Genomic DNA, 13,386 nt, shown 5'->3' on the forward strand with positions numbered 1-13,386 from the left:
CAGTCTGTACACAAGAATGTGTGTGTTGTGTATTTTAGATAATTACATTTAATGTGATGAGAAGTTGGGTGTAGAGCACATCTCTACTCAGGGACGTGTTGAAAAGGATTTGGAGGACAGCAGGAGGGGAAAAAGTGTTAAGCACCAAAATAAAGCTTTTTTTATTTAAAAAAATATTTATATATTTGTATTTTTCATATTGAATTGATTCAGTCAAGTATGAATTCTTCTGTAAATATAAATTCTGTTTTAAAGCCACAATAATGAACCTTTCTAGGTATTTTTTGACATGTCTTAACTTCCTTTCTTTTCAGTTAACAGGCCTTGTTGACACATCATCAAAAATAACTTTACATTATTGTTTATAGATAAATATCAACTCACATGTTCTTGGTCTCATGTTGGTTCTTAATCAGCTTCAAACTAAAGCATTTCATTTCTCGAGTTTTTATTGAAATGTACACTTTAATTTCTCAATGTGCTCTGAAATTAATGCATATATAGAACAAATAAACAATCGGAGATGAAATAAATAAATCATGGAATCGTTTTGTTCAACAAAATGTAATCGACATCGTTGACTCATCAAAGTAGACGAACACACTCGTGGCATTCTTTCTTTCTTCCTTTTTATTTATTTATACGCACAATAACAGAAAAACAGAACAAATGTAACATTATGAAAAGCCACAGAAATGAGTGCAGGTGAGAAAAGAAACCCAAAGGTCTGAGACAAGGTTCTCACCTTAAGTAATAAACAAGAATGAAGTGAAATGGGGTCAATCATAAGACACGCTAAACAAGTTCCTTGACCTGGTCCTGTGGATTCAAACATCCAAACACACAATACATCAACAAATACAAAACAATATGTTCATGACGGCTCAGTCTTGATACAATGGAAATCAAATATTGTTCAGAAAGTTCTTCCCAACACTGTCGTAGGAGTTCCCACATGTGTGTTGCACTGGTGGGTTGAAAAATGAAGAAGTTCTAAAACTTTTGACCGGTAGTATATATATATATATATATATATATATATATGAGGGACATGAAGAAAAGGACTTATAGTTTAAGTCCTTCTTAATAATAATAATAATATTATTATTATATTAATAATATTATAATATAATATATATATATGTAGGTATATATATATGTAGGTATATATATATATATATATATGAGGGACATGAAGAAAAGGACTTATCGTTTAAGTCCTTCTTAATAATAATAATAATTCAAACGATTTAGGAGACCTTGTCCTTTAGGTTCATAAAAGAAACAACAAACCTCAAGGTTCAGAGGTCAAGACTTTCCTCCACTGGAAACTATCTTAGAAACAAAGTTAAGAAAAAGAGCAGAACTTGTAGTTTTGATAATGCTGATGATGCGTTTATCTCTTTGTGAGACATTTACATACAGACACATTCACTTATTAAACTTTACTTTACTTCATATTCTACTCAATATCGTGACTATGGAGCTTTATTGTCTATTTCCCTCTCAGTAATCCTCTCAGTGGCTCGTGGCTCCGCCCTGAAAGAAGCTCCTCACCTGGTGATCTGCCTCTTTCCCCCGATTCAAAAAAGCTGTCGTTTGTTTGTTTGTTTACTTAATATTTGTTTTGTGCTTATCGTGAAGTAGCTTTCAAAATCCAGATCGTAATACCGTGTCTGTTTAATATATGTAATATCTAGTATATGAAATTGAAATGTTCTCGTGTTCTCTTCAGACGCGGCCGTGGGGGGATCCTGTCTAACGCTGTAAGAGAGCAAAGATCTCTGACAAAAACTTATGACTTCAGGCTTTATTAATACAATTAAACCTGGACCTTAAACTCTAGATCTGGATGATGTTGGACGAGCAGCGGGAATCCTTTTGTGAACAAATATGTCAGGCGATGGAAGACGTCTGGTCGGTGCTGAGTTGAGTTTGTCTCTGATGAGATGATACGTGATCAATACTGAGCACTTTGTTTCATAAAGTAGCTTCTTCACTCCTGATTGTTTTCAGTGCCACCATGTTTTTACATTTTTTGGAATGGGATACCGTTTTCTCTTTTTAAAAGAAGTTGTTGAATCTCAGATACTATAAAACCTAAAAAAACTTGTGCACAAAGAGAAACTTTTGTGTGCTTCCTATCCAATTCCCATCCAGAAATGATTGATTCAAAGCTTAAAACCTTGAAATCTGCAGCAGGACTCCTTTTCAAAGTGCTGCGCCTTCATCCCGCTGCAGACGGAGAACAGAACGTACACTTTTAAAGTTTGAGGGAACAGATGTGGGTCAGGAGCTGCATCTGCACAATCACATTGTTAATGGGAAAGACAATACAAATGGAAAACAACAGAACATCAAATACCTGACTGCAGCCATCACCGCTCAAACATACAGCCGGGGTTTTGAAATGAAGGGGGGGGGGTCTGAAAGGAAGACGAAAAAGCATCTTGAACATCAGTTTTCAGTCTAATGTTAATAATTTATGTTGTCTGAGCTTTTTATCATTATTATTTATTTATTGACTACTTTCTTTTCAGCCGCCTGTCCGTCTTTCAAAGGCATCGCGGACGGGGAAGCCGCCTCAAAACTTTTGAGTTTAGTTTTCAAAAGGCTGTCTCCCCTTTTATTTATACATTTCTTCTTCTTTACACTCGTCTTGTTGTGATGAAGCTTTGATGAGCAGCCGGACATGCTGCCCATTCTTCTCTGCTGAGCCCGAGGAAATCTTAATACACGGATAAATATGGTTCGTCAAATGTCATTAAACACATCAAACACTCAGTTCGTCCCTCCAACCACTAGAGGTCAAAGGTCAAATAACATCTGACACATGAATCTGTGTACAGGAGGATTTGAGATGCACCTGACCATGACCCCGCAGACAGAAAGTCAACACAAGTTTCTCCATCACCGTGTCGATGTGTTGAAAAGATGAAAAGAGGAAAAGAGGAGCCAGGGATGTTGGTGGAATATTTGTATGTTCCTGAAACGTTTGAACTCAGCAGCAAGCTTTACCTGTTCCATCCATCATCCATCCATCCCCCTCTCTCTCTCTGGGAGATGGCTGCTTGTAGTCGTTAACACGTGTTTAGTTTTCCATGATCATGATTTAATTGATTTATTTATTTAAATGTGGATTGACAAACTGGATTTCCATTATTGTAATCAATGATAAATTAATCTAGAACGTAATCAATTTACATATTCGATTAAGAGTATAGCTCAAAAACAACCTACCACTGCTTCACTGCTAAACTAGTTACTGTTAAATCATGATTTTATTGATTAAAATGAATTACCAGCATTCAGATTAATGATAATTTAACTCTAAGGATTATTCTTAAAAGTGATGTGGAAGTTACGTTTTAGTTTTCTTTTTCTTATTTAGTCTCTGCCTCATTGAGTTATGTGGAATTACAAATGTGAAGCCACCTCATTTGAAATCAATCATAGATTAATCAACAATATAGTGGATTTAAATGTGATTTAAAGGCTGTTTAATGACTTCAAATCGTGTGAGTCTTTCTCAGCATCAGCGTGCGACTATGCTAAGCTAGTTAGCATCAGAAGGAGTTTAGCCGTTTGTTTACATCATAACTGAATCAAGCTGACAGATTATATATATATATATATATACATATGTATATATATACATATATATATATACGTATATATATACATATATATGTATATATATACATATATATATACATATATATATATGTATATATATACATATATATATACACATACATACACATATATATGTATATATATGTAAGCTTAATAACTTTAAATCTAATTCTGTTTTAACCACATATGTTTTTAGCTTTAAGGTGAATAATATATCTTTAAAACCAACATTCTACTGAACACAGGACACACAATTCATGTTAAACAATTGTTTATTACTAATTATGGTACAAATCAATGTGATAGACTTGAAGCTTTTTTTGGTCTTTTTTGGGGGGAAATACACAAAGTGCTGCTGAACTGGCCAAACAGATATTGCTCTATAGATTACAGCTTTCAGTCTATAAAAAAAATTGAAACCAACCTCTGCAGGCTCTTGAGCTTTGGCATCGGAGTTCTTCGACTTATTAACAAAACGTCAGGAAAATCTCACAAAAGCGCTCAAAAAGGTGATTATTGACAAGTCGTCCTAATTAGATTAAGAGCGACATGCCCTGTAACCTCCTCTCTCTACGCGGGGCTGAAGGGCCGTGGAAACCGAGAGGTGAACGTCACGATGAATGAGAAATAATGCGACGGTGAAACGTAAAGACTGACGACTTCCAGAGCCACGCGTCTCAGGAAACCAGCTCACACAAAATAAAACAATCACGTGTCCCGTAATAATAAATAAAACCGCGGCCTCTCGCTCCACACGGAGAGCCGTCTCCTCCTGTCTCCAGAACAGTGCTGAGGTAAGCCGTGAATTACTGTACATTTCTACTTTCAATTATTTTGATCTGCTTTTAAAGATTGTCAACATCATGAATCTATTATCTCTGTACAATGTGCATAACTATAGAGCTTTGGTCCAGCTTTGGAAAGTTGAGCAAAGGCATAACTCCTTTCTGTGTCTTCTTTTTTTTTATTGATTTGGTTTTGGTTACAGCTTTATTGACGAGATCCGTTTTCTACCTGCGGGGACCTGCTGCTCGACGACTCCGCCTGCGGGTGGATGCAGACGTGTCGCTGGGGTTTTTTTTTGGCCGAAGATTTGCCTGAAGGAAATATTGAAACATAAAAAGGTGGACAATTGAATCCAATAAAAAAAACGTGAAGAATCTGTAGAAGTGGCTGTCGATGTTCAGATGAAAATGTACTTGAATGTTTAAATAAATATAATTAAGATTATATTTAAAAAAAAATCCCAGCACCAAAGGAAATTAACTCCCACGGCCTCACTTATTTCTTTAAAAACACAGACACGTAAAGCTTTTTCCATGTGTTTTTTTAACATGTACCGAGTGTGTGTGTGTGTGTGTGTGTGTGTGTGTTTTCCCGGCAGTGAAGAAGAACACAGGGGCCCGAAAGACTGAGATAACCAATGTGACATGGAAGGACAGATATCGAGCAGACACACGATTCTGAATCAATTGCATCAAATTTCGGCTCACTTCAAATTAAGTTCACTCGCTCCGACATGTGACACTTATTCTCAACATTCACTTTTTCTTCTTTTTTTGTGACAACCAAATATTTGTCGGGATGTTGTTGCCTTGAATATTGACCTCTCGAGGTCATAATCCTGTAAAATGAACCACTCGGTACACGGCGATGGAGTCAGATGATGGAAGTTAAATTATACCCGAAGAATAACCACAAATACATGAAATTAACCACAAATACACGACATTTTGAACATAATCTGTACAAAAATAACAATTTAAAGCATTTTACTGCATAAAACTAATATAAATAAAAACACAGTTTCCTTAAAGTGGTTGATGGTAGCTTGTTAGCAGAACGTAAAGGTAACACTTTGTGTTGAAATACTTGTTCATACACACTTCTGATCCGGAATGAGCGCAGCAGTTCAACCACACCTGTTTGTGCTGGGGGTAATTAAAATGTCTATCGCGTAAAATAATGTTATTTTGAGTTCATTTAGGGTGAAATTGATGAACACATATTCCATCTCCGTGTGGCGTGAGAATGTCAAAGTAAATGCAAAATAAAATCCAACACATTTTGTATATTGCCGAGATATTATTACAGTCGACGCAAAGGCGGCTGCTTGACGTGGCGGCGTGTGTTCGTTTGTTAAAGTTGAACCCACAGAGTAAAACACTTTAGAAAAAGGGGGAGAAAGCCGTGTGAACGAGTAGAAAAACAAAAACAAAAGGTAAAGTCTTCACCAGTCCTCGAGCTGATGTATGTGTTCTTTGGCTTTCAGGCTTTGGCAACAGAATGACACGGTAGCTCAAAACAAAGCTGCAGTCGACGTGACAGACACTCATCATCATCATCATCATCATCATGTGAAAGTCCTTCATTTACTCCCTCCGTTTGTCCTCTGAAACAATCTCATGAGATTCTTCATAAATACCTGTAAAAGTTGTACAAAGTTACACTGTGACTGAAAATATTTGCAGATGAAACACAAATCAGAGGCAAACGACATTATTATTGTTTAACAGCAACGGTTTTCTTTTTTGTGTGTGAAGACAGCACTTTCCTGTTTTTGTGTGTTTTTTGTTGATATTTACATACAAAGAATGAAGGAAAAAGTAAGCGAGACAAAGATAAAATGTATACTCGACCTCACACATATAGCTTAGATTTGCCAGTACAAATGTAGAAATTTAGAGCACATTTACATTAAAAAATTATTCTTAGTACTCAGATGCAACAGACTTTGGTAAATAGTGTTTTGATTTGGTATGATCTCTTTACTAAATCCCTCCTCGTCGGGAACCAAAATGTGGGCGGAGTCTGGTCTGCGAGGCCAGGATCTAAAACTCTTTGAAACAGCACACCGTAAGTTTTTACACAATTCTCAAGAAGTTCATCTCTTTTTTCATGTTTTTTTTTGGTTTCGCCAAGGTCATTTACATAGCTGTGGGAATCACACTGACAACACATAGTTTTTGTTTGCTAACTCACGACCGTCCATCCAGGTGACTTGGGAAATTTTTTTTTTTTCAGTTCTCGTCTCACTTCGTCCACCATTGTCGTTGTTTTTTCTCGACGGCGGCCACTTTGCCGCTCCGCTGTTCATTTGGGGAGCTCCTCTAGAGAGTCGGTGAGAGGGTCCATCGGCGCAGCCGGGTCGAGGTCGGGCTGTTTCAAGCGCTTTATTGTGTTTTTCAAGGCTTGCCTCTTGTTGCAGAACCAGACGCGCACCACCTCCCGGTCATAGTTCAGCTTCTCGGCTATTTCCGTCATCTCCAGCCCGGAGGGGTGCGTGTTCTTCTCAAAGTGGCTGTTGAGGATCTCGAGCGCCTGCGGGGTGAACGAGGTCCTCCGCTTGCGTTTTTTGGAAGGCTCGCTGCCGATAAACTCAGTCAGGTTCTGCATGCCGGATCGGTGGCGGGCTTCAGCCTCGGCCATCCAGCGCTCCAGAACGGGCTTAATCTTCTGGGCGCTTTTAGGGGTGATGTCCAACTTCTCAAACCTGGCAGGATATAAAAGGCCAGGGTTCAGTTTGCCTGTCAGACTGCTACCTATAGTGTTCTCTTGGGCTTCCTGTGGTAGGAAAAAGTGGCTTCTCAGGATGGTGTGTCTGGGGAGAATCGAGAAAAAAGAATCTTAGGTGCCCTGCCAGAACAAGGGATAAGCTGCCTGCCTCTTGTCTCCTCATCCAGAATGCCACAGGGACGGAGACTAACATCCAGGAACACACCCGAGCCAAACTCTTGTATCCTGCACCTGGAAACACCTCAGCTGCAGCAGCTGGAGGTGACGGTTGCCAGTCGTGTGTTACATCTTTTGGAGGAGGCTGTGCCTCTGTCCCAAATTGGCAGTAGTGGAGCGAGGAGATGTTGCCAATGACGACAGTGTGCTCCAGTGGAACCAGAAACACAGCAAACATCTCAGTGAACTCTAAATACTGCACTTCGCAGAACAGGAATTACTTCTAAATATCCCATTTCTTTCCCTCAGGTGGTAGAAAAAAACAAAAATCCACTAATGCATGCAGTTAACTATGGTACCATCATTTATTTACAAAAGGAGCTTGAATTATTAATCAAAATGTACATTTAATACATTTTCAGACTTTCTCATCCTCGAACAACATCTTATTTTATATTTAATGAGAATACATTTCCTGCAACTTCTCGGCTGCTCGACACGTAACTGACTTTACATGAACTGCACAATGTCAGCAAGTCAGAAAGAATGGATAAAAAACTGTGATATGAACAATATAATATTACATATCGATAACATGAAGGTCTTATATTTGACAGTAAATGCATTCCTCTCACGCCCGTAATGTTTATGGTATTTAAAGAAAAATCATTTTATTTCATTGTTTTTTTGTTTTTCATTTCGTGTTATTGACCTACGATGAACCAATTTCTGGTTATTCAATGAATAAATAAATATTCTATATGTACCTTATGCTTTAGTTTGCCTCTGTGTGGAAGTATTTTTTTCTCCTCATTTAATTAAGAACACTAGCGCAAAAATAATCAGATTTTCGGAAAGATTTCAGTTAGTTATTGTTGTTATTATCAATTTAGACGACGTAAATTGTGTATCATTACATCTCAATATATCATTTAATCAGGATATGATTCCATTGAAAGACAATACATTATAAAACTGAATTATAGCCCTAAGAGTAAGATGTAATGCTCATAATGGCTGCTTTTTAATAATAATGAAATAAACAAGCACACCAGAGTCGATCAAAGCGGCCGCCGTGTGTGAACCAACACGCTGCGCTCGAGGCCGGTTAATGGCGAGGTGAGCGGCTGCAGACAACCACCGTGAGCGCGAGATGACCACGCGTACATGAGCTTCCTCTGCTTCTACACTCCTCCCTGTGGACAGGCGGTATTATTTATAACCTCCCCCCAAAACAGAGGCAAGAGGAGGGCTCCAGACTGCGGGGGATACATTAGTAAATACTAATAGATTCTGGGGAAATGGGTGATAAGACAATGAGACAATATCATGTTCTCAGCTGTCAGAGGTCGGGCCGCACTGTTTATATTTTGGTTTCCGACCTATTCGTTTATCTCTGGCCGTTACGGACCAGTGTAGGAAATGTTAAAAGGCATTGGATAGGAGTGTTTACAGCAACATCATTGGATATGACTGTGAAATGAATGTGATACATCAAACAGCTTGATTTGACAGGTTCTATTTTTATCACAATTTATAGTGAGATATGACAAATACCGTGATATTAGTATTTTGTTCATATCGCTCGAGCTTAGTGTGTCGGGAGAGTTGTCATCGATTTGTTAGATTCTATGAAAAGTCCACTTATTAAATATGTACTGGTTTAGATTTTCATTTAGCTGATTTTAAACGGTACACTGCAAAGTGTTGAAAAGGTGCTTCATGTTGAGTATGTCCAACCACGGATTCTATTAAGAAATGTAGTTTTTTTTATTTTTAAGACAAATATTTTCTAATTTTAAAAGAAAGTGTTGTTTAATCTTCTTTTGGGATATACGTTTGAATCCGTATCACATTCGTGGGTTTATTATCCGGCTCTTCGGGCTACTGATAAAATAAATAAGATAATGTGTTTATAAGCTGCTCATATTTATTCATGCTGACTAAAATGTGGCTTTTGAAAGCGTTAGTGATGAGGAAATAGTTTCTAATGGTGCATTGACTTATTGACAGTGTGAAAACACTCATAAAAGGGAGTTGTACATGTTTTCTACGTTAAATGGTGTATTTAAAATGACAATGCTGTGATAGTTTTTGCATTTCTTTAATATTTGTCTTGTCTAAAGCGAGTCCATTTGAGCCAGAGGAGGACACACTGGCACGTCATGGGCTCGATGATGCCCTCCTGTAGAGCCCATGCCCGTTTGGATAAACTAATAAAGTGCCTGGGAACATAGTGAGCAAGGAAAGGAGACGAGAGTGAAGCATCTGTCAGTGTCTGTTCACTGTCTGGGTTCAGAGGCCCAGAGCCACCGTGACGTCCCGGTTCTCCTCAAACTTCATGTCTGTGATGATGTTAACTAAACTAAAGCATGTGGAGCTAAAACGTCAGGATGTCATGTTCAATGTCATGCAAACAATAACAAAAAGGTCTTAACGGCATGAATAACAGCCCCGCAGAGTGTTTATTTTTTTGAAGCTAATGGCTTCTAATGTATGTTATAAATATTTGAATTATTCCTGGCTGTAAATATTTCATGTGTGATTTCAAGACTTTAAATATTAGTCAAAGACGGCTGCGCCTCATAAGAACCCCGGCCCCTGTGCGGCTTCACATTTTATCGTCTGTTTGACGTTGATGTGATGACATTTCTAGAAGTGCGTGGTAGTACCGAGTCACGTAAACAGTCCAGGTCATCAGCTATGTACACGCAGAGGGACATTAAAATTAATACAGGAGTCGGAGCTGAAAACAGAGAAATACTTTTAAAAACTGATGCAAAGCTACAATCGTGTTATATCGTGTGTACAAAAGTTGTCACACACATATATCTTTTAATTAGATTTAAGAAAAGACAAAGAAACGTAACTGACTTGTCAACGTTTAAATGAATCTTACACTTTTAACTGTTTTTTGCATGGTTGAATAACATATTTTACAGTGTGGTTCTCTTGAAAAAGTAATATTTGGGCATAATGTAGCCCAATTATTCTGACTTGGATGAGAACCGTGGCTCATTTGGTGTCTTCATGCCAAATGTTAGTCAAGTGGAAAAACAGGAGGGCTGAAACACTGATTGTCTGATTGTCTCATGAATACATAATGCTCCATTTATGACTAAACTGTGCCGGTGGCAGCAGTAAAACATGGCAATCTTATTAACAGATCATTGCCGTCAAGCTCTCTCATGTTCAGGCGGAGCAGCCGGCGTCAGGCCTTAGTAATTATTAAATGCTTTAAGTGCTCTGTGTAATACGTGCGTATGTATTTTACATAAGTAATCTCTGGCTGTCATGTCGGCGGATGAAAAGCACCGGAGAGGAGGACGGGGAAGTACGGACAAGAGAGTTTCGTTTGTCGGGGCGGTGGAAGTCAATCATGTATTTTAATATCTTAATAATGTTGAAACGCCGAATGAAAAATAGATGGCGGCTGCACGACTTCTATCTGCTTTGGTTTGTTGCAATCGGGTCGTATTGATCAGGTAATGAACACGTGGTGGTTTGCGTTGCGCCCTCTTCGTGGTTCTTACCTGCAGATGGCGGACTGGCTGTACGCCGGCCCCTCGGCGGCGCTCAGCGCCTGGCCCACCTGAGTCTGAGTCAGACCCAGAGACAGCCGGCGGATCTTGAATGCTTTGGCGAATTCACGAATCTCCTCCAGGTTGACCCCGTCCACCTCGCTGGGGGCGGTCTGCGGGTCTACAATAAACACACACGTCTCATCTTATTAGCCCTCTGCTCCTCTGTTGCCGTCCTCATTTTGCAGAGTGAAAGAAGCAAACATCGAGACATATGTGAGCGCGACCGTCTCTGAGCCGCTTTTCTTTTTAAATAGGGCGGCTCTGGGTCAGAACTTATTATTTCTCCGTGGCCTTCTGCTGTAAACGCTCAGAGATGTTGGTGAATGCAGGCGCGCGTCTTTAATCCGACATCCAAAAGCATACGGACAAAAGTACGTGACGCACAGCTGGTTAACTCAATAGATGAGCCGATAGAGACGGGAGGTCCTTTGTTCTGATCTCATCTGCCTGAAGACACACATGTACTGAAGAGAGCACTCGCGAATGACCATTGAAGAACATTTGAAGACTCTATTTCGTACCGTTGACCCCTGTGTGGAGACGGCTCCGGCCTTCACAGCGGCGGCTCATACGATTCCCGGCTTCAGTCCAACAGAGAAAAGTCTTCACGCAAACAAATGACGCTTCTGAACCTCGGCATCTGAGCAGATCTAAAAAACTTCTCTGAAGCATTTTGACAAATTTCCCCGTTAATAAAAAGTGATTTCACGTTGTACATCAATGTCAGGTGCCCCGGCATCCTTGCTTACTAAAGCAAAGTTTGTGCCTCTGAATTATTCATCTTGGTCATTATCAATGAATTATTAAAGGAATCCTCCAAGCGTATTTAAGCAAAAATCTATGGGGCTGCCATCTCGTTGTGCCTCATAAGTGACGTGTAGCGTATGCGCCGTGCTCCAGACGTGTGAACACTCGGAAGATGAGGGCTGGAGACTAAATGGGAGGGATGAGCACTCACAGCTTCGGGTCCCATCGTCTCCACATTGATGAGCATCTCCTCACGATTCCCCACTGAGTCCATTTACTCAGCGGTTCAGAAGACTCCAGAGCAACTGGTCCGACCTCTGGAGTCACAACCCAGAGATTTAAACAATCCTTTTCTATTGTGCAATAACGATGGAGTAGTATAGCGTTCACGAAACAAACAGAGAAGTCAGTAAAATCTATTTCTGGGCCTCCAAAAGCTCTTTTTTATACAATAATGCAATAATAAGCTTAATAATGTCAACAGGACAATAACGAGTTAAACACTGCATTTTCTTAATTGGAAAGGAAAATGAGAAAAGAAAGAGCTTCATATATATATATAATGCTCTTCATCCACCTGAACAAGCCTGAGTGACGATGACCTTCATTTAAATCTACAATGAGAAGCACTGTTCTCTTGTTCCTCAACAAGAGAACAGTGTCTATACTGTCTTTGCATTGACACCCGGTATAAATACGCATTATTGTTATGCCAGTTCTTACTGCACTGTGATCAGGTACCAAAATGGTCAATAAATGCTAAATTGTGTGCTGCTAGAAAACAGCAGAATGCTCAGCTGACTCTCTTTTAATAAATAGAAAGTAAAAATAAAAACAACCCTCGAGGCAAAACATTGCTGACATTCTTCTTTGTGATTGACATTTTCCCATCCGATAATTTCTAAATAATAGGAACAGACATTCTCGGCTTTTTAATCCGTTTCTGGCACTTTGTTTGTGGCCGGCGAATGCAATGACATTTCATCTTCTCTCCTCAGCAGACGAGTCTGATCCTGTCACGGGATTTTCTCCGTGTATGTATGATGCAAGTGATATTGAGAGGAAGTGAGATGGCTCGTACTCAGCATAAAGCATTGATTCTATTTACTGCAGCACTGAGCCACAATGATTTGGTGCAGACTCAAAAACGGTTTATATGATTTTTTTCCAGGCTACAAGTAAACACACACAAAACACTGTGTCTACAACGAGTTGATCAATGGCGACTTGTTTTTTATTGAATTCAGTGGCATTGTAGCTGCCTTTGAAATGAGTTTACACAGAGTTTAGAGGAATCGACTGTGACAAATGAAATTTATCTGAATAAAAGAGAGTTTTAAAAGGCTATAGCTGCATGCTGACAGGCTGTGGCCCGGTGATTTATAGGCCCACGCATCAGGAGAATAAGACTTATGTTCATTAAACAAACCAAAGAAATAACAGTAAACATGAAACAATCATAGGAGGCGGGGACACGTCAAAAGTAATGTCGATACTGTGCGGCCGCCACGTTGAATCTACTAAAGGAACAGTTCAGCCCAAATTACTAAATATATTTGTATTCTCTTCCCTCCAGTATTTAGCCATGCAGAGAGTTTGGGTTTAATCTGTCTAAGTCTGTTAAATTATGCCTCCACCTCAATGCAATGGACGTACATTGAATTGCATTCCTCAAAACATAAAAAAATTGCATTAAAATAAATCTGTAGCAGCAAGTCTTTAGAGAACATGTTGCAACAGTTTTTAT

The 13,386-nt window shown here is 39.2% G+C and overlaps 1 protein-coding gene across 1 annotated transcript in view; it reads right to left on the bottom strand.

Annotated features, from left to right (window-relative positions):
- Positions 1–3,890: 3,890 nt before the first annotated feature.
- pou6f2 (POU class 6 homeobox 2) overlaps positions 3,891–13,386 on the bottom strand; it is a 69,832-nt gene continuing 60,336 nt past the window's right edge. The window contains exons 10-11 of the mRNA XM_056433943.1: positions 10,842–11,010; positions 3,891–7,237 (exon numbers count right to left, since the gene is read on the bottom strand). Of these exons, the coding sequence (XP_056289918.1) occupies positions 6,730–7,237; positions 10,842–11,010 (677 nt within the window). The 3' untranslated portion in view covers positions 3,891–6,729. The remainder of the gene's footprint in view (positions 7,238–10,841; positions 11,011–13,386) is intronic.

This window comes from Pseudoliparis swirei, chromosome 16 (genome assembly GCF_029220125.1).
Source record: "Pseudoliparis swirei isolate HS2019 ecotype Mariana Trench chromosome 16, NWPU_hadal_v1, whole genome shotgun sequence".
Taxonomy (NCBI): domain Eukaryota; kingdom Metazoa; phylum Chordata; class Actinopteri; order Perciformes; family Liparidae; genus Pseudoliparis; species Pseudoliparis swirei.